The sequence below is a fragment of the Poeciliopsis prolifica genome, unplaced genomic scaffold (genome assembly GCF_027474105.1).
Source record: "Poeciliopsis prolifica strain line A6 unplaced genomic scaffold, Auburn_PproV2 SCAFFOLD149, whole genome shotgun sequence".
NCBI lineage: Eukaryota > Metazoa > Chordata > Actinopteri > Cyprinodontiformes > Poeciliidae > Poeciliopsis > Poeciliopsis prolifica.
Genome location: NW_026562524.1, coordinates 66402 through 92479, shown reverse-complemented (window position 1 = coordinate 92479; position 26078 = coordinate 66402). Strand labels below are relative to the sequence as shown.

At 45.0% G+C, this 26078-nt stretch overlaps 1 protein-coding gene and 1 pseudogene across 1 annotated transcript; one reads left to right on the top strand and one right to left on the bottom strand.

The window, feature by feature from the left end:
• Positions 1-13284: 13284 nt before the first annotated feature.
• On the bottom strand, positions 13285-19328 carry LOC129355868 (steroid 17-alpha-hydroxylase/17,20 lyase-like). Its single transcript, XM_055025486.1, is given in 11 exon segments — positions 13285-14367; positions 14451-14554; positions 14622-14791; positions 15900-16115; positions 16219-16305; positions 16569-16798; positions 17514-17652; positions 18380-18500; positions 18969-19026; positions 19029-19211; positions 19214-19328. Coding segments are annotated over 11 exon segments (1599 nt in total). The 5' UTR covers positions 19239-19328; the 3' UTR covers positions 13285-14101.
• A 4114-nt stretch (positions 19329-23442) lies between these two features.
• On the top strand, positions 23443-25557 carry LOC129355869 (early growth response protein 1-like; annotated as a pseudogene).
• Positions 25558-26078: the final 521 nt, after the last annotated feature.

The window sequence follows — 26078 nt, the reverse complement described above, 5'->3', positions numbered from 1 at the left end:
TTTATCTTATCACAGTCACTAAAACGTCTCATTGGATTTGACGAAGCTGAAATGATTAATCTTGCAAATGAACTCAGAGACACGGAGCTCAGGGTTGAATCGGTGTCGTTCCTGTTGTTCTGTTCAGAAAATTCATCTGAACAGAAAAAACTGATTTTATTTAACTCAGGTGAAATAAAGTTCAGAAGCTGAACACTGATTCTCTGTTAAATCAAAATAACCAAATTAAGATCGATAAACGCGCCTTCTGCCGCCGCCTGCTGGCGTTATCATGTAACTGCATGTTTTTATAAATATTGTTACCTTATAAATTCACTTAAATCACATAATTTACAAAGTATTAGAAAAAACATCAAACAGCAGAAAGAACCTGGACTGTAAGGATAGTTATTTGTCTAATAATCAGTGAAATAAAATTATAAATACATATTTTAGCCATTATTTAAAACGCACAGATTTATCCACTTATTAATGTTGCATTTATATAAATACTTTGTAAGCGTATTTTTCACTATAAACAACAATGATTAATAAACAATAACCTGTCGAAGAGCAGAAAACAGATTGGAAAAACAGGAGTTTGGCCTTTTAAGGGTAAATGTCAATAAACACACGGTCTAAAAAAGGTTTTCAAACACCCTCAATATCCCACATTTTGTTATATTAACATCGTTATGCATGAAATGCTGTAAATAGGAAAGTGATTCTGTAAGTTACTTTATTATACAGAAATAAATAGATGAATAAATAAATACTTGAGAACTTTTCAGACTCATTTTGCCGTTTTTCTGTTTTCTGCTATGAAATAATCAACATGTTGCTTGAAGTTTTTCGACATATATCAAGAAGTTTCTCCTGTTGCTAGGAGCTGCAGCCTCCCTCTGATTGGCCCGCAGCCTCTCTGCTCGGACCAATCAGAGGCCAGAGCGCGCGTCATCAGAATCCATAATCCGCCTGTTTTGATCCTCATTTTCTACGCCGGTGGTTTTCTGGGTTCTGGTTCCGCGGCTGGATGTTTGGACCGGACCTGCTGGCCGAATCCCGAGCAGAGGCTTAAAACCGGCAGACTGATACTGCGGGACGTCCAGCTGCCACAAACACACACAACGAGAACTTCCTGTTCTCGTTGTGTCATCTTTACAAAATAAAAGGTTTCCACCAAACGATCACACCAAACGTTATTGATGAAGCCATTAAATTTTTGTATGTTTTGTCATCTGTAATAAAAAATTTGAAATCTGTGACAAAATGTAAATTAAATCCAAATTTAAAACTACTTTATAAATGCCAAGGGGAAAATAAATGTCATTAAAAATGTTTTATCTTCTGTTTTCAAAACTACAGATGCAGAGGCCTGTTTCAATCAACCAATCAATCAATTTTTCATTTAGTTTTGTATAATTTACATGTTTTTGTTTGTTTTTATTGAATTTGAGGTTTTGTTTGTTAGGTTTAGTTTTTATTTGGTTAAGTTGTGATTTAAACTGTTTCCAGATCAGCGTGTGAAAAGTTCGGTGCTTTTACTTTGAAGGGATCCCAGGCCAGGAGCGGAAGTGCTCGCAAAGAGCTGCGTGGGCTTCACGTGGCGCTGGCGCTGATGGCGGCGGGGCTCGCGGAGGGTTTCACTGAAGCGGGAGCGCGAGGAGGCGGGGGACAGACGGCGGAACCGAGCGCCGACGCTCCGCCAAGCGAGCCGTGAACACACCGAGCCGCGCTGCTGGGAGGCCGCTGACTGGATGGAGGGGTACGGCTGTTTTTGTGTGAATATCCCGGAGGGGTGGTGGCTGGCGGCCGCTGGAGGGGCCGTTCGTGGCTGGGTAACCCTGGACACCAGCGCCGTTATTTTTAAAACGCTGCGTCTGCGTGAAACCAAAGGTTATGTGGCCTTTATGTGGCCTACGTGCGTGTGTTGCGTTCACTGACCGTGGGTCGTCATGTTTACCGGGCTGCAAAGGGGGTGCGTGCGTGTGCGCGCCTGTGTGTGCGGCACTGCAGCATGCAGACAGAAGTTGGCCCGGTGAGGGCCGCCGCGGCCCCGTCAGTGCGGGGACCACCGGCTGGGGGACATCTTGGTCCGGGCGGCGGCTAAAAATCGGAGGAAACGTCCCGATGAGGACCGAGACTCTACAGCTGCTCTTCTGGGAGCCAGACATTCCTCAGCTTGTGAGGCGTTTAGGAGGAAAACCTGGAACATTTTGTGTCTAAGATTACAGAGTGGTGAATATTTACTTACCCTGTGTTGTTCAAATATCACTGAGATTTCCTCCTGCATTAATGTTATCAACGCTTCATGATATTATTGATCCTGTGAAACACAAACTGCAGGAAGCAGGGCTGTTTTTCTGAGTGAATGTTCCCTCCCAGGATTTTGTTTTAGTTGTTTCCCAGGGTAAACTCCTGGTTTTAGTTTCTAAATGGAACATTTAATCTCTAAACATTTACCAAAATATGAAATGAATTACAGTAGACGTCCTGTTTTCACAAGGATTCGGAACGACAACCAGCTAAAGTTTTCCCTAAAAACGTGTATAAATGTTTTTGTCACAGTTTAAATGCTGAATATGCTGTAAATATGCATCAAAACGCACAGTGGAAACTGTTTTAGCTCTATAGCATCAGCTAATGTCAAAAATGAAATTTTTTTATATAAATAACAAAAACTAACAAAATCAAGCAAAATATTTTTTTTCCAAATCAGTCTTTTAATAATAATAATAATTTAAAAAAACTTTTGAAAATTGAAAATTGAAAACGAGAGTCCATAAAGGTCAGTATCTATCAGGGCTGCCTCCCCCAGATTAAAAAAGAAAAGAAAAGCTAACAAAAACTTCAGATAACTAATAAACAGATATTTTTAAGTCAGAAATGTATTTGTAAAACTGGATTTATGATTATTAGGAATTAATCCAATGGAGAGCAAAAAAAAAAAAATTGAAGACAGAAATTAAGTGGTACAACTGAGCATTGACCCTCCCTAATGGACAACCTGCCCCGTGATTTACGCTCTGACCTCCTTAAACAAGAACTTACACTCAACTGGGAACAATGCATTGTAATAATTTGTGTATTTATTTTATGTAATATTTATTATTTTTCCCCTTTTTCCAACCTTTTTGCCCTTTAAATTATTTCAGTTTGTATCATAACTTTGCTGGTTGTGTGTTTTGAAAGTAAAACTGACAATTTTATGTAACCTCAACAAACAGGTTATTATGAAATATAACCTGATAAACAGGAGCTGACATATTATCACAATATATATGTACATATTGTGGCGTCTGGCTTCTCCAGGCGCTGAATCGTGCTGCATGTCTGACGTCAATTATGTGGAAAAGTTGGATGAAATGCAGCGAGACCGTTCTGGCTGCAGACGCTTTGAGAACCATCAGATGCGTTTCCCATTTAGTTTCAAAGACAGGAAGTGGAAAAATGTACTTTTTTGAGATGTGAAAATCAGACTGCTGAGAAAAAATCTGATTTGTTTTGCCTCAAAAATGTATTAAAATTCTGAGTGTTTGAAGAAAACTGAACAAGTTCTTTTGTTTGGTACTTTATGCGCTGATAAACTTTTAAAAATAATAAATTTTAACTTTTCAGAAAATGTAGAGAATAAATGGAAGCATTCAGATTTATTTCTGCAGCTTTTCCAGGATGGGGGCAGAGAGTTTACTGATGTACCTATAAACATGATTTCCAACCTGGTCTCCAGAAGTATAGCTAAACACGTATGTGTGTGTGTGTGTGTGTGTGTGTGTGTGTGTGTGTGTGTGTGTGTGTGTGTGTGTGTGTGTGTGTGTGTGTGTGTGTGTGTGTGGTGGACAAAGTGGCTTCATTGTGTCTCTCGAGGTTAAGTCGGTGCAGAGATGAATATCAAACAGGCTGTAGTAGTGGCTGTGTGTCACGCTCTGTTGTTGTTTATCAATAAACCGTTGTTTTCCCTCTCTCTCCGCAGTCCGGGACGTCCTATTGGTAGTCGTCTAGTCTCGCCCCACCAGCCATTCCTCTCCTCCTGCTGCTGCTGCTGCGGCAGAACCATCTTGTGGGGTTCGTCTGAAAAATGACCCCCACACTGCCAGGCTAGCTGCAGCTTCACTGTGATCTCCTCTGTCCTGCAGCTCCAACCTGCCAACTGTTTAGAAACAGCCAGAGAATAAAAACAGACTGAGATTCGGTCAGAAACCAAACCGCTTCGATCATGTAGGTGGGCTGCAACCAGCACCAGGTAGCTAACGGTGAGTTAGCAACTTGAGGTAGACTAGTAGCGTGGCTCTGGCGTAACAGGTGATCAGCAGGGGTGCGATGGAGTACCACTCCGGTGGCAGCCTGCCCCTGCTGGGGAGACCGCGGTACTGCCCCGGAGCCAACGCTAATGGAGGATATCTGTGTGAGACGGGACACTGCTGCGGAGAGACCGGCTGCTGCACCTACTACTACGAGCTCTGGTGTAAGTTTTTCTGACATCAGAGCTACACTTTTGATGTGAAAGTTTGTTTTTTTGTCAAAATGAGCTAAAATGCTAACATTGTTATGGAGGTATGAGTAGCATACAATGTACTCAGGTTAGCATACAAAAGCAGTATATAAGCTAGTAAAAGTTAAAATGCTAATATTAGCCGGTATGTAATTGCTTAAAGTTTTGTTTTTAATTAAAGAAATGCTGGACACTTATTCTTCAACAAGGCAGCAAACCTTTGAAATAAACATTAACTCTTTATTGACATACCTTATGTTACAGTGCTTTGTTTACCTCTTACAGATTTCTGCTAGTTTTGTCACTGCTATTATTAAATCAAGATAGTCTGAGTAAATAAAAATATATGACTTAATTTATTAGGAATAAAACTTCCAGTCAACCAACCAGGCCATATTCAAAGACAGGATTTTACCTGTTAAAAGTGTAATTACAGATTTAACTTCAGGAAAAGAAACGACTTCAAATCAGTCTGATAGGAGGTAAACACATGAATAGGCTGATTGAGGGTGATTAATCAGTTTATTCAATTGATTAGTAATTGTTAACTGGAGCAGATAGACTGTAATAAAGATCATTTGATGAAAGAACAACACAGTTACAGCAGTTTGTTAGTTTTATTGTGTCAAGATTTGTTTTTTCGTGTATCTGCTTTTCTGTTATTTCATTAATATTGTATTTAATAACATCTAAATATTTACAGTGTTTTGGGATTTTTCTTCAAACCAACTCAATAAAAATACAACATTAACTTATTTCACAACCAAAATGAATCACTTTGTTCTTCTGGATCCTCGTTTATGAACCTAAGTTTATTGAGCTTTGGTGAGCTGGAACCAGAACTCTGAGCTGTGGTTCTGTTCTGACCGTCCTCAGGGTTCTGGCTGCTTTGGACCGTCCTCATCCTGTTCAGCTGCTGCTGCGCGTACCGGCACCGGCGGGCCAAGCTGCGGGTCCAGCAGCAGCAGAGGCAGAGAGAGATCAGCCTGCTGGCCTACCATGGAGCCAACTCCTTCCCCTCCTCCATGCTGGACCTCAGTGAGTCCAGCTGCTGGTTCTGACCCACTAATACACACAACTGCTCTGCTCTGGACTCCAAAAGAACCCTTACTAAACTTTACAACATGGCGCAAAAGTATCACATCAAAACAACAAAGTTTAATAAAGTTTAAATGATTAATCTGATTAATGGATAAATAGTCTGAAATTGATTAATCATTAACTGGAGTATAGAGAGTATTAAAAAGGCCTAGAACAACAACCATCAGAGCAATAATTAAAGCAAAACTGTACAAAAATAAAAACATTTTGTCTTTAATATAATAAAGTTTTACCCAGAACTTCTCTATATTTAGGTTTAGCTTCACCTGGTTCAAATTCTGTTAAATAAAATCATTTTAGCTTCTTTTGCACTCAGTTGTTAATCAGTTAATCATTAATTAGTCAGCAGGTCAGCCCTATGCTGTATTGATGCTTTTTCACATGTTTCATATTTTAGCTGCAGATGCATCTTTTGCACTGAAGGAACGTCACTATTGCATTTTAGGAAATGAAATGTTTTTTTCATAAAACAGTTTTCTGAAGGTGGATGAAAAATCTGCAGAATGGACAATTTTCTATCTGATTAATCAATTAATCGTCAAAATTATAGATTATTAAATTAATCGCTTGAATAGAGACTCAAACTGTGTTTTACCACAGATTCTCAATTTAAGTGAAGCCAGAACTTTGACTAGGCCATTCTAGTCTTGGTACAGTTTGCTAGTTAGCTGGTGGTACTTTGGATTTTATTTGGGGGATTAAAAGGAGCCTAATTCAAATACATCAAGTTTCACTTGTGATAAATATTAAAACTCAGAAGGCATTCATCTTCTGCTTCCCAGTTTGTGTTGGTTTTACTCCTAAAACTCCAATAAAACGCATAACAACGGGAGAAAATGAGAGAATGCTTTTGTAAAGGCTGTGCTAATATTTATATCATGAGTTTGATTGTTTTCTTCTCGGCTGGCAGACCTGATTCACGCTGCACTAACTAACTGAATTCAGCAGAAATGATCCGTTTTACTGGGAATAGTTTGCAGGATTCCCAGCGTAGAAAAGATGTGAGGCTTTTTCATCCGTCGACACAAAGAAGCCGGCTCTTGTTTTGTCCTTTTGTTTGCTGCTGACGCTCAGATGATGCTTCTCTAATCTGCTTCAGTGACGAATCGCTGGAAATTTCCAGCTCAGAGGTTTTGATTTTTCAGAAATGAAACTCTTCCTGCCGCAGCTTCATCGATCAATCAGCCAAACTGTTCATAAAGCCGTTCCTGTACGGGAACGCATCACCGACTGCTAAAAACTGCACTGATGTTAGATTAAAACAAAACACTGGATTTGTTCAATTACAGCTTAGATCACCAGCCAGTTCGAACTCTGTTTCTACATTTTAAATAATTCACTAGTTGGTGTAGCAGAGTAATAAAACGCAGAAGACCAAGAATAAGCTACACTTTAACATAATAAATTACAAAACTATGGCCCAAAATAAAAGCCTTTATGAAGAATGTCCAGAAGTGAGTAAAAATCCTTTCAGTTTCACAAAACCAGAGCGAATATTTTCCTCACAACCTGAAAATAATCTGCTCTGGTCACACGCTGCAAAAACACACAATCTTTCCACATATTTATGTTTCTACTGCAAATATCTAAAGGAAAAATAAATTAACTTACAAGTAACTTTTCTACAAGCTACAGGAGTTTGTTTTTAGTAAATAATTTCTTAATATTGATGGAAAAGTTCTGGTTCCATTGGCCGTTTATTTCACTAAAAACATTTATTTCCTATATGTGAAATAATCTGTAAAGCTCCAGGACTGTTAGCTTCTGGACTGAACGTTCTCTTTACTGCTGATATTTAAGTTTCTTTTCCCTGAGTGTTTAACTGACGATAACCAAACTACCAGCTTCCTTATCGGTGGTTCTGATCCGGTTTCTCTGCAGGTTTCCTGGCGTCGCTGAAGCTCCCGTCCTATGAGGAGGTTGCAGCCCAGCCCTCCACTCCTCCTCCGCCGTACAGCTCTGTTTTTACGACTCCTCGATACCCGCAGCCGCCGCGCGCCGCCGACCCGCACCTGCTCACGCAGCACGGCCCGCTGCTGCACCGGCCGCTGAGCGACGGCCCGTCCTCCTTCAGCTCCGACAACAGGTAGACGCCTCAAAGCTGCAGCATGAAACTTTACAAAACAACGATTTTACATAAAACTGTCGTCACGTCAGGGTTCCTCCTTCCTGAGCTGCTATTTGCATCTGAAAAAACCGCGCAACGCAAACAACCAATAGGGAGAGAAGCTTAGCGCTGTCAATCTTCCTCGTGTACGTTCTGCTAAATGTGAACGTGGTGTAATTTAATTTTTGTAATTTTTGATACCAGTCACAATAAGCAATAAATTAATTAATCACATAATAGATTAGAAATAAATGTCATAATTCATCATATTTGTTGTTTTGTTTGTTTATTTTGGATATTTTAATGTTTTAAACGTTCATTAGAGTCTAAAGTTAACTGATTTTTAGAAAGTGATCTTGTTTTATATCACTTAAAAATGGGCTGAAAACCATATTATTGCTTACAGCAATAATTTCTGGGACAATTTATCATCCAGAAAAAAAGTCATCATGACAGACAGTCTAAGCCCCTCCCCCTGGCTCTGATTGGTTGTTTCTGACTAAGTGTTGCATTGTTGTGGTGAGGACTGGGAGCACTGGGAGCAGAATCTCCTACATGGTAGAAACATAGAGACATTTTTAACGTGTAAAAAAATATTTTAAAAAAACTGCTGAGCTGATTGTCAGATGTTTGACCTTTGACCTTTCTGCAGCTCCAGCTGTTCCTGCGACTCCTGCTGCCCCTCTTCTCCATGTAGCTCTTCGCTCTCAGCGCCCATCACCTACGAGACCGACACAAGCCACGCCTCCACGCCAAGCGAGGCCACGCCCCTCACCCTTGATGTCACCATGGAGACCATAGCGGCTGCAGCCAGCTGCCTGGCGGCCAGCGAGGGCCGCTTCGCCTCTGAGAGGCCAGCGGTGGCCGTCGACATCGAGGGCGGCGAAGACGCCACAGACTCCTCCCTCCCTCGCCAGACTGTTACGTGGCGCCGCCGTCTCAGCCCTCACCTGGCTCGGAGGTCGTCCTCACCGCTGCAGCTTTGTCTCCTGGAAAGCTCACACGCCTCCTCCGTGTTCTCCGGTGTTCAGCAGCTCCAGTCCTCTCCCCAGTCCGAGGCTCGATGCCGTCCAGCTGCCCTCCACTGAGGTCACGAGAACAGGAAGTCTGTCAGGGCCTCCCACGCCAACAGCTGACCCGTCTGACTGCTGCGGGCCGGTCGAAGCTCTGGAGACTCTGGATTCTCAGACGACAACTTTTGATCCGCCCGGTGCCGCTTCGACCCCATCAGCTCCAGACGTTCACAGAACTATGGCCTTGAAAACGGACTCTGCCAGCCTCCTGACTCCTGATCAGGATGTTAGCGTTGTGCCAGCCGATGCACCTGAAACCCCGACCCAAACTATAGCGTCTCCAAACCCGACCAGGGACCAAGAACCACTGCTGTCTGATTGTACTTCAGCCATTATTGCCGCCCCTCTGACTCCAAAACCAACACATTTGAATCTCAGCCCCGGTTCGATTGCGCAAACCGTTTCCTCTCCATCGACTCAGAAGTTAGAACCATCTCCCGGGTCGGGTTTGGCTCAGATTCCCTCGAGTCCTGGGTCAGGGCCTTCCCAACACTCTAATCTAGTTTTGACTGTGAACGGTTCTGGACTGAGTCCAGAACTGCGTGGTTCATGTGAGTCAAACCTTCTCGCACCATTGCCTTCAGATGTTCAGGCAAGTCTTAGCTCTGGGTCAGGATCACCAACCCTGGTTCCGGTTCCTGCAGACAGCTCTTCTTCTTGTCCAGCAATCACGATTGAGTCTGAAACTTGTTTCATGTCCTCTCCGTCGCCCCTTGCGGTTCTTTCTCCATCCTCACCCCGATCTCCTCTTGTGGCACCAGCATTACTCTTGGACCCCCTCACCGCTCTCCACCCGTCCGACAGAGCCGGTTCCTCCTCCGGCCATGCGTCCTCCCTCTCCCCGTCACCCCGCGCTACTCAGTCTCCACCGAAACAGACCGTCTTCTCGCCGTGCGTAGACGTCTTCGAACCCGGACCGGCGTGCTGGGAGGACGGAGACGAGGAGCAGGCCGCTGGGACAGAGAGGAGGACGAAGACGACGACATGGGAGCGGACGAGAGCCAGTACCGGCACCGCCGTCTCACCGGTGACTCCGGCATTGAGGTGTGCAGATGTCGAGTCGAGGAGGAGGACGAGGATGCAGAAGAGGAAGAGGAGAAAGACGGAGACACGGACATGCACGACAGCGTGGATTGTCCTGCAAGAAGTCGGTTGAGCACAGGGGACGAACTTACGCTGTGCAACCCCTCCACCTCCGTCACCACGTCGACCCCTGAAGAGAAAGTCATTATCGTCATGGAGAAAGTGTAACCGATGAAAGTCGATGGTTCGGTTCCCCCTCTGACCTGGAGTACGCCAGGCAGCCATCAAAACTGAGAAGATGCTTCTGGAGCGTTGTGGTTGACGATGAAGGCACCGGTGTTACGAGAAGATTTGGTTTGGAAGTCATTTTATGGGCTTTGGTGCCACGTTCACCAGATTTAGAGGCGTCTGTTTCATTTCAGGATGATGAAGCTGAAACTTCATCGTCCTTCCTAAGAGATCTCCATGTCCTGCACACTCTTTAACACGTATTAAATCACACTGTAACCCAGTCTTTGTTGACTCGCATCAACAAATTTTAATAATCCTCTTAACAGTCAAAAATGGTTAGCATCGATCCAAACTACACAAATTTGCACACAAGGGAGGAAATAATGTGACGCAAATACGGCATAAAAGCTGCACACGTGTCAGGCTGAAATTGTGGCCTTCCAGGCAATGACGCTTTCTGTCTTTTGCCCATAAATGAGCATCTTTCAACAGTCGAGCGTTCAGAAGGCGGCGATACCTTCCATCGCCGCCGTCTTGGATGATGACGGAGGTTTGGAAATGTGCCGGGAACAAGTTGGCTTGCTCTGAAAAAGGGACCGGTGTAGGTGGATGATTCACAGCGCCTGATTGACGGAGGGGAGCCTGATTCATTGGGTTTGATGGCGGGTCTGTCAGCAGAGCAGTCAGGTTTGCAGTTTGCGAGTGGAAAACTTGAAGGTGGACGGCTCGGCTTGTGTTGCGTCGACATCTCAGCAGAGAAAAGCTCCTACATGAATGTAAACAAACAATGGCTGCTTTTAGAGCGAAACAAAGCCCCAAAGAGAGCAGAGGCGGATCGTGTCATCGTCCCGTCTTTGTCTCTTTCTCGGAGTGTGAGGTCAGATCAAACAATGCGCCGTAGTCGCCTCGATCTCTGTCACTTTCTGGATCTCTTCATTCAGAATCGCCCCTCCTACATCCTTAAATTTAGCAGATTTGAACAATAATACAAAACAAATTGCAGAGCAAGTGGATATTTCAAGGCCTTCTAAAAGAATCAGTCACGGCAAACGTGTTTAAAGCGTTTGGTTTACTTTTAGGTTGGTGTTTCGTACATTGTGAACTTGATAGACAAGCCAGTGTACATATTTTGTGACACATAGAGACGGAGTATATTTTATCAATGAAGCAGTTAGTAGTTGTTTTGTACATGCTGCAGTGTTTCAGCTCACCGTAGGAAGAGATGAAGAGCAATATTTTTATTCTGTAAGAGTAAATAAACCCAGAGAAAAGTGAAAACCAGCATCAGAAACGTTGGGATGGAAAAGTTTGCTGTTGAGCCTCAGACTGATGTTTAGCTGATGAAACATTTTTGACCAACTCTGAAAGGGAAACGTTTCTTCGAGTTGAAGGCGGTTGGTCTCCGTCTCCTACAGTCAGACGATGAGACGCATCTGAAGCAGGTTCCCAGTCCAACACAGTGTTAAGAAATGTTGATACAATCCAATCTATTAGGAAGTGATGCATCCATTTATCATCCGTAAAGGGCATGAGAGCCGAGTGTCTGTCTCTACCGGTCAGTGTGGGGGTCAGGGCTTCTCCAGTCCGCCACAGGGTCAACAGATCCCCTGACTTTACTGGTAACTCCCAACTGGTAACTTTTCAGCAAAGTTGGCACTTCTTACCTTGGTGCAAAAAGTTTACAAATGAGGCTGATAAAAAGTTTTTAGATGCGTTTTTGTTCAACTGAGGAAAGGAAAAATGCTCCATCCTACTGTGGGGCGTTGGTATCCGTCTCTTGAGGTTAACAGACAAGAGACACTTGAAGCAGGTTCCCAGTCCAACACCTGGTCAAGACTTGTGTTGATATAATCAAGCAAGCGACGCATCCACCCATCTTTACAAGGTCATGAGGGACTGGTGTCCGTCTCGACCGGCCACAGAGGGCCCAGTGGGAACACCTCAATGTGCCACAGGGCCCACAACTACCCTGACTTCACTGGTTCTGCGTCCATCATCAATGGTTGTTGCCATTCACCAGCCTGTAAGCAGTTCATTCCTGTTTCTGAAATGTCCATCGATGTAGGAGCAAATTTAAAAAGTCTTTAGTTGTGAGAGAAAGATCAGTGATGTCAGCAGTTTGATGAAACATTAGACGTTTCCTCCAGCAGTAAAGCTAAAAGGTCCTGTGTTTGAGGGAAAGTGAAGGTTCTCATCACCTCATGGATTCATCCACCCAACTGTAGTGAACGGAGAGACTCAGTCCGGTTGATTGACCTTTAGACCCTGTGTTCATGCTGCATTGATCCATGGATAACTCAACAGAGCCACCGATACATGATGAGCGATAAGCTAGTGGGACTCCATTAAAGGCACAAAGTCCTGCCACAGAAACGGTTCGCGATCCCACAGATCCAGATATCTGGTCCTGGAGGAAGACGCTTCTGGTTGAAAGTCGGCGCGGCGGCGTGAGAGCGGCGAGTTCTTCGAGGCTTCTAGAGCGACGCCCAGCTGTTGATGTTGTAGTTGATGTTGTGGTTGACGGTGTTTTTTGTTTACCTGAACTTCTAATGTTATATATTTCATTGGTTTCCGAGTGCCATTTATACTTGACTACTGTTACTACTTAGCATTATTTCGAGCTGTTCTTGCTCTGTGTGACTGTGGGCTTTATAGCTGAGTGACTTGGGACTCGTTTGAACTTTGTCTGTAATTTAGGTTCTCAAAGGCTGAGCAGACCTGAGATCAGCTGATTGGGTTTGGATTAGAAACGCTTTAGAGCGTCGATCTTTAACAGAAACGGATGGAAACAACCAGAACCATTGGCATCAGTTACGACTCGTAATTGGAGAAAGTCAGTCTTTGTCTTTTCTGTCTTGGTTTTGAGCGTTTTTAGGGGAAAGTGACTGATTAAAGCTGATTCCAGGACTTCCTGCTTTGGAAACCTTGTCTTTATGTCTGTTAGTCTAAATTACTTATTTCTACTGAATTATGTCACTGAAATATGTTACTATTTCCACGTTGACTGGATTTTCACTGAAAATGTAGATATTTTTTTCTTGAATTCAAGGCTAAATATAGTAACACCTGACTGGTGCTGTGCAATGCCTGTTTCCTGTTATTCTGCCACAGCAGAAATCTAATTTTTGTTCCGTAAATGGAAAACATCAGCCCCCAAACTGGATGAGAAACTGAAGAAATAAACACTTATAATACAGTTTTGGATTAAATATTAATTTTGGTCGGTTTAGAGACTGGTTTGATTTGACTAGACCAGTTTCTTGACCTTAAAATCCAGAACCAGACAAACTTTTTTGGATCTTTTAGTTGACCAGGATTATAACTGGCCAGTTTCTTCCCTCTTTACAGGATTTTAACTAATTTGTCTTTTTCCACCTTCATTTCCTCACTGGCGTTTCTGTCAGCTGAGTCTGTGGGAGAAGATTTAAAAAGATTAAATCCTGTAATATTCAAATGACAAGAGCACTAACTAGTATTATTAGCAGTAATAGTTGGTGTGTGTGTGTGTGTGTGGATGTTTGTATGTGTGTGTGTGACATAACTAAACCAGCCTGTTCTAAACGTGTGGAAATATAATAAAACTGTTGAATCTAAAACTTTTCTGTCTGTAAGTTTAATGCTGAAACATTTTGATGAAAAACTAAAGTACCTTATTTATAACAAAGCTTATTTTTAATTTAGTGCTAAATTTGGAAACGATTCACACATTTAGCTTCCCCTAAATAAATAATAAGATGCGTTCTAAAATGTTCATTTACTCGACTGTTTGAAAAATTTTGGGTGAAAAAAATTAGTGAAGTAGCTAGAGATTTATACTCATGCTCTTATTTTGAAGGGGATGACTGTTTATGGTAAAATCACATGCAGGCTGTAATTTAATAAATGATAAATTAGAATATAATTGAAATGTTTATTTCAGTAAATCTATTTGTTGATTATGATGGTTTTCTGTTGTAATATAGCAAATGAAAACATGACATTTTAGATCATCAATATATATATATATCAATGAGATAATATATTTATTTTTCATATATTCAGTAAAGGGTAAATAGGAAGTAGTTTTATTGTTGTGGCTGTAGGCTCCGCCCCTTGTCATTTAGCCCCGCCCTCCCAGCCTGGGCGTGGACTGACTGCCACCTTATAAGGCAGCGGCTGTAAGACCACACCCAGACGCCCCTGCAAGTTGGGCGGGGAAACCCCGTCTGGCAGCCTGAAGCTCATTCGCTGGAGCAGAGAGGACAGGAAGAGGAAAAGCTCCAGCCTGGCCAGCGATTCGCCGACGCAGACCCGAGGTCCCGCCCCAAACGGCAGGAAGCAGGTGGGTGTGGTGCGCTGACCTTTGTCGTCAAGGAAACGACCTACGTTAGAAGGAGAGGAAAAGGTGTGAATGGTGTTTCTGTTGGGTTTGTTTTGGTAGATCTGTTGGGTTTTCCTGAGTCACCTGGGTTGAACAGGTCCGGTTTGTCCCAGAACCGGGGGTCGTGGTGAATGGACCACATGTTGACCAAAACCCGAGTCCCGCGGCGCACGGCGTGACCGCCAATGCTGAGAGAGAAAACGGGTTTTCAGGAAACTCTGAGCTTTTCAGCGTTGCGCCGTGTGATCGACCTACCTGCTGTCTGTCATGGCGGTGTGTGGGATCAGAACCGGGCTGACCGGTCGGATCCTCATGCCCTCGTTGATGACGCAGTCCAGGTAGGGCAGCAGGCCGCGGTCCGACACGGTCACCGCGCGATCACCGCCCACGTTCTCATCCAGCTCCCTCTGCACGCGCTCCTGGACCTGCCATGAAGACCCGACAGTACCAACCCAGACCTGAAGGACGTCCGGGTCATCACCGGTTTCTAACTGACACTGGTCGACTGGGAACCGGTTTCTAACCGACACTGGTCGACTGGGAACGGCCAGAAATGGTTCCAGCCACCTGAAATCCACCAGCTGAGCTGCTTCCCTGTCCTCGACAGCTTAGGATGGATTTAAACATGTTCAATACATTTTTACCTCAGCACAGCTTCACAACCTTACAGCATACCTGCTGTCTGCATTTACATGTGAAAATTCTGTACGCATTCATTGTTGCATGTGTAAATGTCTGCATAAAGATGCACAATTACACCACCATACATCTTTGAAAAGCAGAGGTGGAGCCTCCTGCACAGCCAACAAGAATGCAGAAAGTGGTTCCTGGATGGTAAATAAACACAGAAACACGTGTCTCTTCCAGCAGCCATTATGTAGCGCAGCCTGGCCAGCAGGAAGACCAGCTGACCAGAGGTGTTGGAGCACAGCTTGGGTTGCTAGGTAACAGGGTAGAGCCTGAATGTGACTTAACAATGTTTGAAATGGCACCAAAAATCATTGAAGTTATTACCAAAAAAATGTCTGGGTGTTCGTTAAGCACTCTGGTTCGTTAAGCACTCTGGTTGGCTGGAGAAATGAAAAAGGAAAAACAAAAATGTCCAAAATGTGAACTTTGGATCATCGCTCCTCTTTAACCACATATTGTTAGGCTACATAATTCAATTCAAGTGTATCACATTTTCTTGTGTTTTTTCTGAAATCCTGCAGTTTTTTGTTTGGTCATTTCTGTCATTTCCTGGAGTATTTTGACCTGTGGCTTGTGATTGGTTCTTTTTTCATCCAGGGAAGAAGCTGATTGGATGAAAATGATCTTTCTGTCATTGTGGTTCATTTACTTTAAGTTGTTTTTTCATGTAATTTGAGAATGAAAGACATAAAATTTCTCTTTCCTTTTTGCTCTTCCAACATGAGGAGCAACTGAGTTTGAGATTTTAACGATCAGTACTGTAGGTTATTGTTTGCTTACATCTGCGCTCTGATTGGTGGAACAAAGACAAAGCCACAGAAATGTTGTTTGTTGCCCTCTGACCTCTGGGTGGTGCAGCAGGTAGGCCAGGATCCACAGCAGAGTCGTGGACGTCGTCTCCACTCCGGCTCCAAACGCCTCCGCTGCCGTCATCAGGACGTGGTCGTCTGTTATTCCCTCTTCTGCTGACCCATGTGACCTCTGACCCCGCCCACTGCCCGTCTGACCCTTCAGCAAGGCCTCCAGGAGGTCACGGGGGTCACCGTCACCCAGCGCCGCCTGCAAACCCACCGGACAGGAAAAGTGAAGAGCTCAGCGCTGTAATAAGCGCTGCGGCCTGCAGGGGGAGCTGTTGGTCTCTGGTGCTTTTTAAAGTTTTCACCTTGTGCTCCTCCAGTTTCCGGGTCAGCAGTCGATCCCTGACGGTGATGCACTCCTTCAGTTTACTGAGAGATCTGTTAGGAAACACCTGGAGGACAGGAAGAGGGTTCAGAGATTTAATGGAGGAACATTTCTAATAAACGTTTAAAATTCAGCTGAAGTTTCATTTAGACCCAATGCATCAATCAGCTGCTGTTTATGGATTTTAATTTACTGTTTCTATTTTTAGAACATTTCTGAGATTCACTTCAAAATTTCTACAATTTTTACTCCTTTTTTCTTACTTTTTGTTTCTATGATTGCGTCATATTATTCGATAGTTTTGCTTTCCCTCTGGCTCCCCAGTCGTACCTTCATCCAGGGGTAGATGTCCACCAGCCCGCCGCTGGCGATCGTCTCCACGATGCCGTTGTTGTAGCCGATCACCTCGTGCAGCTCGCGGTCTCCGGGGCCGTAGGAGCTGCTGAACACCAGGGTGCAGACCACGTTGGTGACGGCCCTGGTGATGGCGGCAGACGGGTCGAAGCCGCGCGGACCCTGGGACAGCAGCTCCACGCAGAGGTCGTCCACCGCAGACAGAACTGCACAGACGTTTATGTTACAGTCGCTGCTGGAGTTCAAATGTTTATGGATAAAACATGAAAAATATCCTGGAAAGTTACTAACTTTAAAGGTTTTCTTTTTTCTAAATGTTTCTAGAGTTCTGGATGAAAATCGACGCTGCTTGAATGTACAGCATGTAAATACAAGGTGTACATTTCCACCAAAAAACTCATATTTTGAGATTAATCTCAGATTTCTGAGAAAGTCTAAAATTTGCAAGAAGAAAATACAAAATATTTTAAACGGATTCTCTAAAATAAACTTTGAAATGTTCTGAGTTCAGATCGTCAAACATCTTAGACTTTTTGAGTTTCAGAAGTGAAAAATGTTCAACTTTTGGATCTCAGAAATTTTCATAATTTTTCTAGAAAATGTATGTAAATAATCTCAAAATTTCTGAATTTGGATTGTTGGCGCCCCCTGCTGGTTCATTGGGATTGAAATCAAAGCTGTTGAAATACAGCTCATTCTGTTGTGAAGCAGGCTCTTCTGTAGGTTGTTTAATTCAGGTTTTAAATAGTTTTCCTGCTCACATGTATCTTAACTAGGATTAATTTTTATAAGAGATATTCAGTATTTTGGGTTATTTTCCCACAGACTGTCCAGAGCAGTAATGGGTCAAATCAGCCGCTGTGACTCCTGAAGCTTGTTTTTCTATCATTGGATCAGAACCGCGGTGGATCTGGTCGGTACCGATGTCCTGCAGCCGGCTGGTTCCCTCCCCAAACAGGGTGAAGGAGTTGTGGACGAGGCGGCGGTGAAACCTCCACAGAGGAGAGTAGTCTGAGAAGGCGATGTCTTTTCCTCCGCGGGTCAGCAGGTTGGTGGTGACCTGAGCAGAAAGACCCAGTCCAACATAAAACAGCTGGATTAGCTCTTCCAGCTGGAGAGCTGAACAGTTTCATTTGCTTTAATCTGGTTTAGATTTTTTACAATTATGTGTTAATCTATTTCTGATCAATGACTTCCGGTAAACCAGTTTCACTAATCCGCCATTTTTGTTTCTTGCAACAATTTTGCAGTCCAGGTTTAAGAGTGCTAAAGCTAAAATTGGATAAGTCCAAATATTCGGTCACTGACTAAATCTTAATTCAGTCCAACAGAACCGCTTCAAAATGCCTGGTAACATTAGCTTAGCTGGTAACATTACTGCTAGCATCAGATCATTCTGTCTGTGGGAAACATGAACACAAAGCATCATTTATGACCTCCTGACCCCGCCGTTGTTTTGCTAACAGTAGCATCTTCTGTCAATGTTAGCACTGAATGCTAGCTGTTAGCATCTTGAGTTCACAATATTCTTTCATCATTAATGATGTTTTGCTCTGGAAAAGGCCAGGGGGCGCTGCAGGACAATGTTACAGTGACGAAAAAGAAGAAATGAAACAACTGATTCACTCCACTGGGAACAATAACTATAGTCCTGCTTACAATTATTTTCTTCAGAGTTTAAAACCTAAATCTGTTTAAATATCCAGTAAAATCAAAGCATTTCCAAATAAACGTGTCTGAGGCGCGGCTGCGCGGTTCCAGCAGGGAAACATTTCGGTGTTTCTGACCATGTCAGGACGTCCAGCGAAGTCCTTGCCCCTCTGCAGCAGCACCTCTCTGGCGTGTTGATGGCTGTTCACCACCAGCGTGTAGTGAGGGCCGAGGTAGAGCGCAAACAGAGGCCCATACCTCGGAGACAAGCACAGGGTCAAAGGTCATCAAACCGCCCAGGATTACACTTTTCTTCCTGAGAATCTCATCAGCCACAAACAAATCCGCATCAATCTTTGCTTTAAGAGGCTAACTAGTCTTTACAAATATTAATTAAACATGATTAAGTTCAGGTTCAAGTCTTAACTCGTCATTTTCAGCAAAAATCTCAAAAAGAGTTTAACAAACCACTAGTCCTGAAGGCTGGTTAAGGAAATCTACCAACCCAAAGATAACTAGTAGTCTAGTTGTGGAATTATCTTGAACAGAGTCAATAAAAGTTAACTCGTCAATATGTACACAGTAATTGGTCCAGTTATGTTAATGATTAACTCATTTTTATACATTTCAACATGTTTATGAAAATTAACTCGTATCTCAAACTATGATAATTAACCAGTTAGTCCAGTTAACCAGTGACTAACCGACCCGTCGTCTCAGACTCACCTGTAGGTCAGCTGGGTGAAGAGCAGGTGAGGAGGAAGGCCTCCGCCCAGCCAGGGAGGCTGCCCAGGACCGGGAGGCGAGGCAGGCAGGGGACGGGACCCGGAACCGGGCCGGGCCCCCGAACCGGGCCGGGCCCCCGAACCGGGCCGGATGAGTTCTGACGTTTGGCTTCCTGACCGACCCGACAGGAGAACAGAACCAGCAGAACCACGATGATGAGGAGGGAGAGGAGCAGAGCTGGGGAGCGGAGGACAGCAGAGCGGACAACATGGCTGCAGCGAGGAAGAGGAGAATGAGGCGGCGACGAAGAACCCTGACTTTAACTAGACAGGGAGGAACCTTGGAGAGGTCAGAGGTCACGCCTGCATGTTGTTATGACAGATGGTTGACCATGACTGAGTGTGTGTGTGTGTGTGTGTGTGTGTGTGTGTGTGTGTGTGTGTGTGTGTGTGTGTGTGTGTGTGTGTGTGTGTGTGTTCCTTCATCAGGTGGCCTTGGTGTTATCAGGCTGAATGCCACAGGTTGCCATGGAAACCTTAAAGGAGACCGCTCCGTCTGTCGACTCACCAGGTTTTCCTTCCTGCCTCAGACCCGGTTTGACCCAGTTAGTCCTGGACTGGTTCTGGTCGGGTTTATTGGTTCTTTCTGGACGGTTTTGACCCATTTTAGTCTGGAGACATAAAATGGTTTACATTAGAACCGTTCTGACCCGTGAGTCAGTTGAATGGGTCGTTCTCTTCTGTGGTTCTGGTTCAGGACTCGGGTCTGTTCTATATTCTAGACTGGGCATCAGTGAAAATGCTCTATAAGTGCAGATCTATTCAGTCTAACTCTATGCTTTATGTCATGATTCATTATTTACTTTATGTTCAGGATTCCTGATTTAACTTTCTAAAATATCTGAAAGGTTTTTGTACGCTGATGAAGATAATCAACGTTTTGTTTTTGACAGATTATTATTTTAAATTTGTTGTTGTTCTCCTAATTTTCTGCTTCAGACTGATGACCTCCAGGTGACCCCGCCTGTCGTTGGCCAGAGAGGCAGCAGCCCCTCCTGACCCGACCAGGACCAGAATGTTAGCAAATGGATCAATCAAAGTTTTACGTGTTTAACCAACAGCTTGTAATTGATTGTGTTGCACTGATGCAGTGATTCAATAAATTGGTAATTCGGTGCATTTATGTTTCAGGTTAAGAAAAGAAGCAGTTTGAAATCAGGTCAACTGTGTTTTCTATATCGGTTCTGTCCGATCCTCAGATATCGGTGTCAGTAGTGGTAAAGGCGGATCGGTGCGTTCATAGTTCCTAGTTTCCTGCTCAGTTTGTGTTGTTATATTTCTCAGTTATGATTCCTGTTGAATCATTTCAGACTTTGTGAAGCTGATATTTTGGGTTTTCTGGCTGAGTTCTGCTTGTTTGAGTCGAAGCTAAATATAGACCAGCCTGAACATTTGCTCTCTCTCCTGCTGCCGTTTCCCTGATGGCGGCCATCTTGACGTCTGAACTGATCCATTGACTTTAAGAAACGTGAATCAGCGCCGCAGCTGACGCCACTAGAGCCCGAACGCTGCAGCGTCTCGGTGGCGCTGTGTGTGCAGCCGGCGGAGGCACGCCGCCATGGCAACAGCGCCCACACACACATTTCCATCATCTGTCCTGATATAGCGCGTTGTCACGGCGAGGCGAGGCGAGCAGAGCGGTTCTGGTGCGTCTCTTTCAGGCAGCAGAGAAACTGACAACAGGTGCTGCTTCAACGTCTCGGCTAAAAACATCTACCTGGAGGTGAAACACGCGACGCGTCTGACGCTGAAGTTCTGATGATGAAGCTCTGATGATGAAGCTCTGATGCTGAAGCTCTGATGATGAAGCTCTGATGCTGAAGCTCTGATGCTGAAGCTCTGATGATGAAGCTCTGATGCTGAAGCTCTGATGCTGAAGCTCTGATGCTGAAGCTCTGATGCTGAAACTCTGATGCTGAAGCTCTGACGCTGAAGTTCTGATGATGAAGCTCTGATGCTGAAGTTCTGATGCTGAAGCTCTGATGCTGAAGCTCTGATGCTGAAGCTCTGACGCTGAAGCTCTGACGCTGAAGCTCTGATGCTGAAGCTCTGACGCTGAAGCTCTGATGCTGAAGCTCTGATGCTGAAGCTCTGATGCTGAAGCTCTGACGCTGAAGCTCTGATGCTGAAGCTCTGACGCTGAAGCTCTGATGCTGAAGCTCTGATGCTGAAGCTCTGATGCTGAAGCTCTGATGCTGAAGCTCTGATGCTGAAGTTCTGATGATGAAGCTCTGATGCTGAAGCTCTGATGCTGAAGTTCTGATGCTGAAGCTCTGATGCTGAAGCTCTGATGCTGAAGCTCTGATGCTGAAGCTCTGATGCTGAAGTTCTAATGATGAAGCTCTGATGCTGAAGCTCTGATGCTGAAGCTCTGATGCTGAAGTTCTAATGATGAAGCTCTGATGCTGAAGCTCTGATGATGAAGTTCTGATGCTGAAGCTCTGATGCTGAAGCTCTGATGCTGAAGCTCTGATGCTGAAGCTCTGCTTCATGTTTCAGCATAATCCCAGCAGGCGATCTGTCGCTTTAGTTAAATAATCCTGGAAAAGTGACACATTAAAGCTCAAATCGGTCAAAAACTGGAAAGTTTGAACGGCTGAGCCACAAAATTTACTAAAAAAATGCAAAAATGTTTATTATGTTTTGTTTATTTTTTAACTTTTCTTCCTCAACAATAAAGATTTTAAAATGAAATCTGCTTGTCATTAAAGATCTGAAGCATAGAAGGGTTTCAGACTTTCATCTTATTAAAAGAAAAACAAAGAATTTCTCATTTTTTTAGTAATTTGTTGCATTTTGTTTTTGGGAGCCAAACAAAATCATTTTATGGCCACAAATGGCCCTGGACCATAGTTTGGACACCTCTGGTCAAAATGAAGATCTGATCCAAAGTTTTATCTTAAAAATCTGCCAGAAGTTTTTACACTATAAAACCCTGAAGTTTAACATTTATCCTGATAACATTGATTATATATTAATGATGATTCATTCCTAATTAATTGTCTTTCAGTTTCACTATTTTCTCCACTGTTTGGTCACAGAAAGCATCAATAATTTCAAAATATGATTAAATGTAGTGGATTTAAATCACTTTTTATGTGATTATTGTGCTAAAGAAGATTATTATGAACAGGAATCTTTTTGAAACAGTGTTTGTGTTTGGGGGACAATAAATGCTGTGACACAGTCGTAGCCAAACCGTGACCTAAAAAGTTTGGATCATTATTGTGATTGTATCGCTGACCGCTGCCTGGACATATTGAGGTTTTATGAGATCAATCAGCACAAAGCGAAGCAGGAAAGTGGATCAGAAAGAAAATCAGACACCATTTAAACATTTTCTGAAAAGTGTGGAGGGAATTTGTATGTAACTCTTTCTCTGCAGATGCAGCTGGTTGGTCTCCACCAATCAGCTGAACGTTTTTTCTCTTCTTTCCAAAACATGTTCAGTTCGATTTAATGCAAAGCACCAGGGAACATCAGTTAAATCTCTCCCTAGACTTTGACTACGCCATTATAGCACCTCGGTTTGCTTTGATCCAATCTTTCCATTAGCATGTCATTCTGAAGTTTTGCTTTAGAAGTTGAAACGGTAAAATAAAATTAAAGCTTTGCGCTCATTTGATGTGACTTTTGTTGTGTCTGAAATACTTAAAGAAGACGAGATGAAAATACGTTTACAGAATAAGTTCTGAAACGGCTTTAAATACAGAAAATGGAAACTAGAAATAATTTTCTGCCATCGATCTGGCGCCCTCTGTGGCCCAGCGCCCACATTTACAACTGATCGACAACATATCTTAATATTCACATATTATTATGTATTAAATGATGCACAAGATTGAAAAGTTCCATCTGACCAATTTAAGGGTTTAAATTTAGTTTTATTGAAATAAAAATATATTTTTTAGGGGAACACGTGGCCTTCCCTGTTATGTAACACTTCTGCTTGTTTAGGTTTATGGGGGGATGAGAACCATGTGAATCTCAGAGGATGATCCAACAGAACCAGGAGTTCTGCAGGTTCTGATGATCCAGCTCCTTTTATGTAACAAGGCCTGGATCCTCCATCCGTCTCCATGGCGACCACATCCCAGCAGCTGCATGGCTGTGCAGGAATGTCACATCTGGGCCAGAGATGCGTCTGCAGTGCTGAACCAAAAAGTTGTGACAGGCGCTCAGCGGGCGCCGCACTGGAGGGGGCGCCATAAGCGACGGCAAAAACTGACGTCGAGTTGACATTTTCAGTGATATATCAGCTGTTTGTGCTTTGAAATCCAGCCTCGTCTGTCTGCTCGGTGTGAGCATCTCCAACTCAACAGATGAAACACATTTGGTCTCTGAAGTCCCATGAAATGCGCCAAAACCCGCGATCTGCGTCTCCCTCCCGTGTTTCCTGTCCTCTCGCGGTTGTATAACCTCTCTCTGCCGCAGTGAAGAAAACCCCTCTCCGCTCCTCCACGTCGCTCTGCCGCCTGTCCTTTTAAGGCATGGGGGATACCCGCCGTCACAGCCGGAAGCAGCCCAAATTTGGTCAGCTACGAAAGTGGCACGGCGGGGGGAATCCCTCGCGCCGGTGTCGACCAAAGGCAGGACGGGAGTTACCTTGGAGACGGAGAGTATAAAAGGCAGAGCCGGAGAGCGCTCAGCATCCTCAGCATCCTCAGCATCCTCAGCATCCTCAGCATCCTCAGCCTCTCAGCCTCTCAGCCCGGCAGCATCAGCAGCTTAAACGGATTAACGCCTCGCTTCTTAGGGGGAATCCCGGATTTAATCATCAAACCTGAGAAAAGGATGCTTCTGGAGCGCGGCGACAGCTTCATGTCTGAGTTTGAGGACGCTTGCAGCGCCTGGGTGGACAGCGTGGGATCCAGTCCCAGCGACGGCGCGGACTCTGACGTGGGATCACCGTTCAGTCAAGGTGAGTCTCCAGCATCCGCTGCATGCCCTGCAGCCAGCAACCTGCAACCTGCAGCTGCATCTTCATAATGTTTCTGTCATTATGCAATAATAACCTCCCCCCTCCCTTTCTGCAGTTTTCTCTCCGGGAACTGACGCCTCGGACTCAGACTTCTTCTCCGACTTCAGCGACTGCTCCTCGGACACTCTCTCTCCATCGCTTGGCTACACCGGAAGCTTCTTCGCCGAGCCGGAGCCCACGGCCGCGGGGCTGAGCAGCACCGCCGACGCGATCCTGAACATGATCACGGAGATCGTGGGAATCTGCACCGAGATGGAGCAGCAGCAGCAGCAGCCCGCCCCCGACTTCAGCATCCCTCCTGCAGCCGCGGAGCCGCAGCCGCCTGCAGCCGCCGCTTCAGCTCCGATGATGATCAAATCGGAGTTCGGGACGTCCAGCTGCAGCAGCGGGTGTTCCCAACTCTGCACGCCCGGGAATGACGCTCTGTTCCCGGCTGCAGCGGACTCTCTGCTCCCGCTCATGGCTCTGGAGCAACAGGTGGACATGGCTGATTTCATCGAGTCTCTGCTGAGCTCCGAAGCCGGGCAGGGCGAACTGAAGCCCGGCTGTGAGGTGAAGCAGGAGCCGCTGGAGCTGGAGGACTGGCTGAAGGCTTTACCGGTGACCAGCGGGGAATCCGGTAACTACGTCATCAGCAGCACCCAATCCACCCTGGACGCGCACCTGCTGTCCTCCCTCCTGCAGGGCGCGTTCCCGATGGTCAACATCAGCAGCGTGCACGCGGCCGCAGCGCCTAAGCAGCAGCGCGCAGGGCGCAGAGCTCACGCGCGCGGCGGCGTGAAGCCCAAGCCGTTCCCGTGCTCCGTGCAGGGCTGCGAGCGCCGCTTCTCGCGCTCCGACGAGCTCACAGGCACGTGCGCATCCACACGGGCCAGAAGCCCTTCCAGTGCACCATCTGCGCGCGCAGCTTCAGCCGCAGCGACCACCTGACCACGCACACGCGCACGCACACCGGCGAGAAGCCTTCTCCTGCGACGTGTGTGGCAAGAGGTTCGCGCGCAGCGACGAGAGGAAGCGGCACGGGCGCGTGCACGTGAAGCAGCAGCTGCGTGCGCAGTGATGGCCGCGTACTCTCTGGCCCTGAACGCGCCCGGCGTGTAAACTCAGGCCCGCGCTCCCTCTGCGGGAGTTTTGGAAGCTTTTCGGATTTGAACCGACAACCGGAGAGACATGTGACGTCACACCGGTGTGCTGGGAGGCGCATGCGTATGTGCGGTGCCCTGAGGGTTCGGATTCGGGCCTGGCCCGGCAGCCGACCGGGCCTCCGCCGCCTTAAAGGGGCAGTGCGCCCCTGCAGGACGGATCCTGCTGTAAAATAAAACCAGTTTCTTCTGCATGAAGCCGTAAAGAGACTCTGTGAATGTCGACGTCAGAATGTCGTGCTTCTGTTGTTGATATCTCCATGTGAGCAGCTCTATATTTGAGGAGTTCCATGTTTGTACCATATCTCTATTTTTCTAGACGGACTGTCTACCTCTCAGTGTCGCAGTTTTACAAGCAGGGTGTGAATATTTTAGAGATGTTTCTCTGGCACGATGTCACTTTTTCTATGAAAACTGTACGCTGTGTGCAGGTCCGACTGCACGATGCATTGTGGGATATGTTGTCCTGTTCTGAAGCACACCGGCTCAGTGAGCTGAGCGCTGAGAAGCACATGGCTGTGCAGTTTACTGTTCCCTCATTCTGCATGGAGGCTGTTGTCGCTGTTAATAAACAAAACAAAACGAATCGACTGAGTCGCTGTTTCCTCTGCACCCAAACACCAACAGAATCCCTCACACATTCACACATTTAGTCAGTTACCCCACGTCATCAGATCAGAAGCTGCAGGAAGATCAGAGATTGAGGGTGATTGACAGCACTAAGACCCGCCTCCTGGCTCTGATTGGTTCTCTCAGGTTTGCACTGGCAGAGAGAATCCATCTTTTCACAGATTGTCTCAAACTATCAAAACATGTAAAATAAATAAATAAAATAATAATAAAAAAATCTGCAGCTTTAACTAAAGGAGAAAAAATCTTTTTACAACAATCTGGAAATGTGTGAAATGTCACAACTTCCTGATAATTC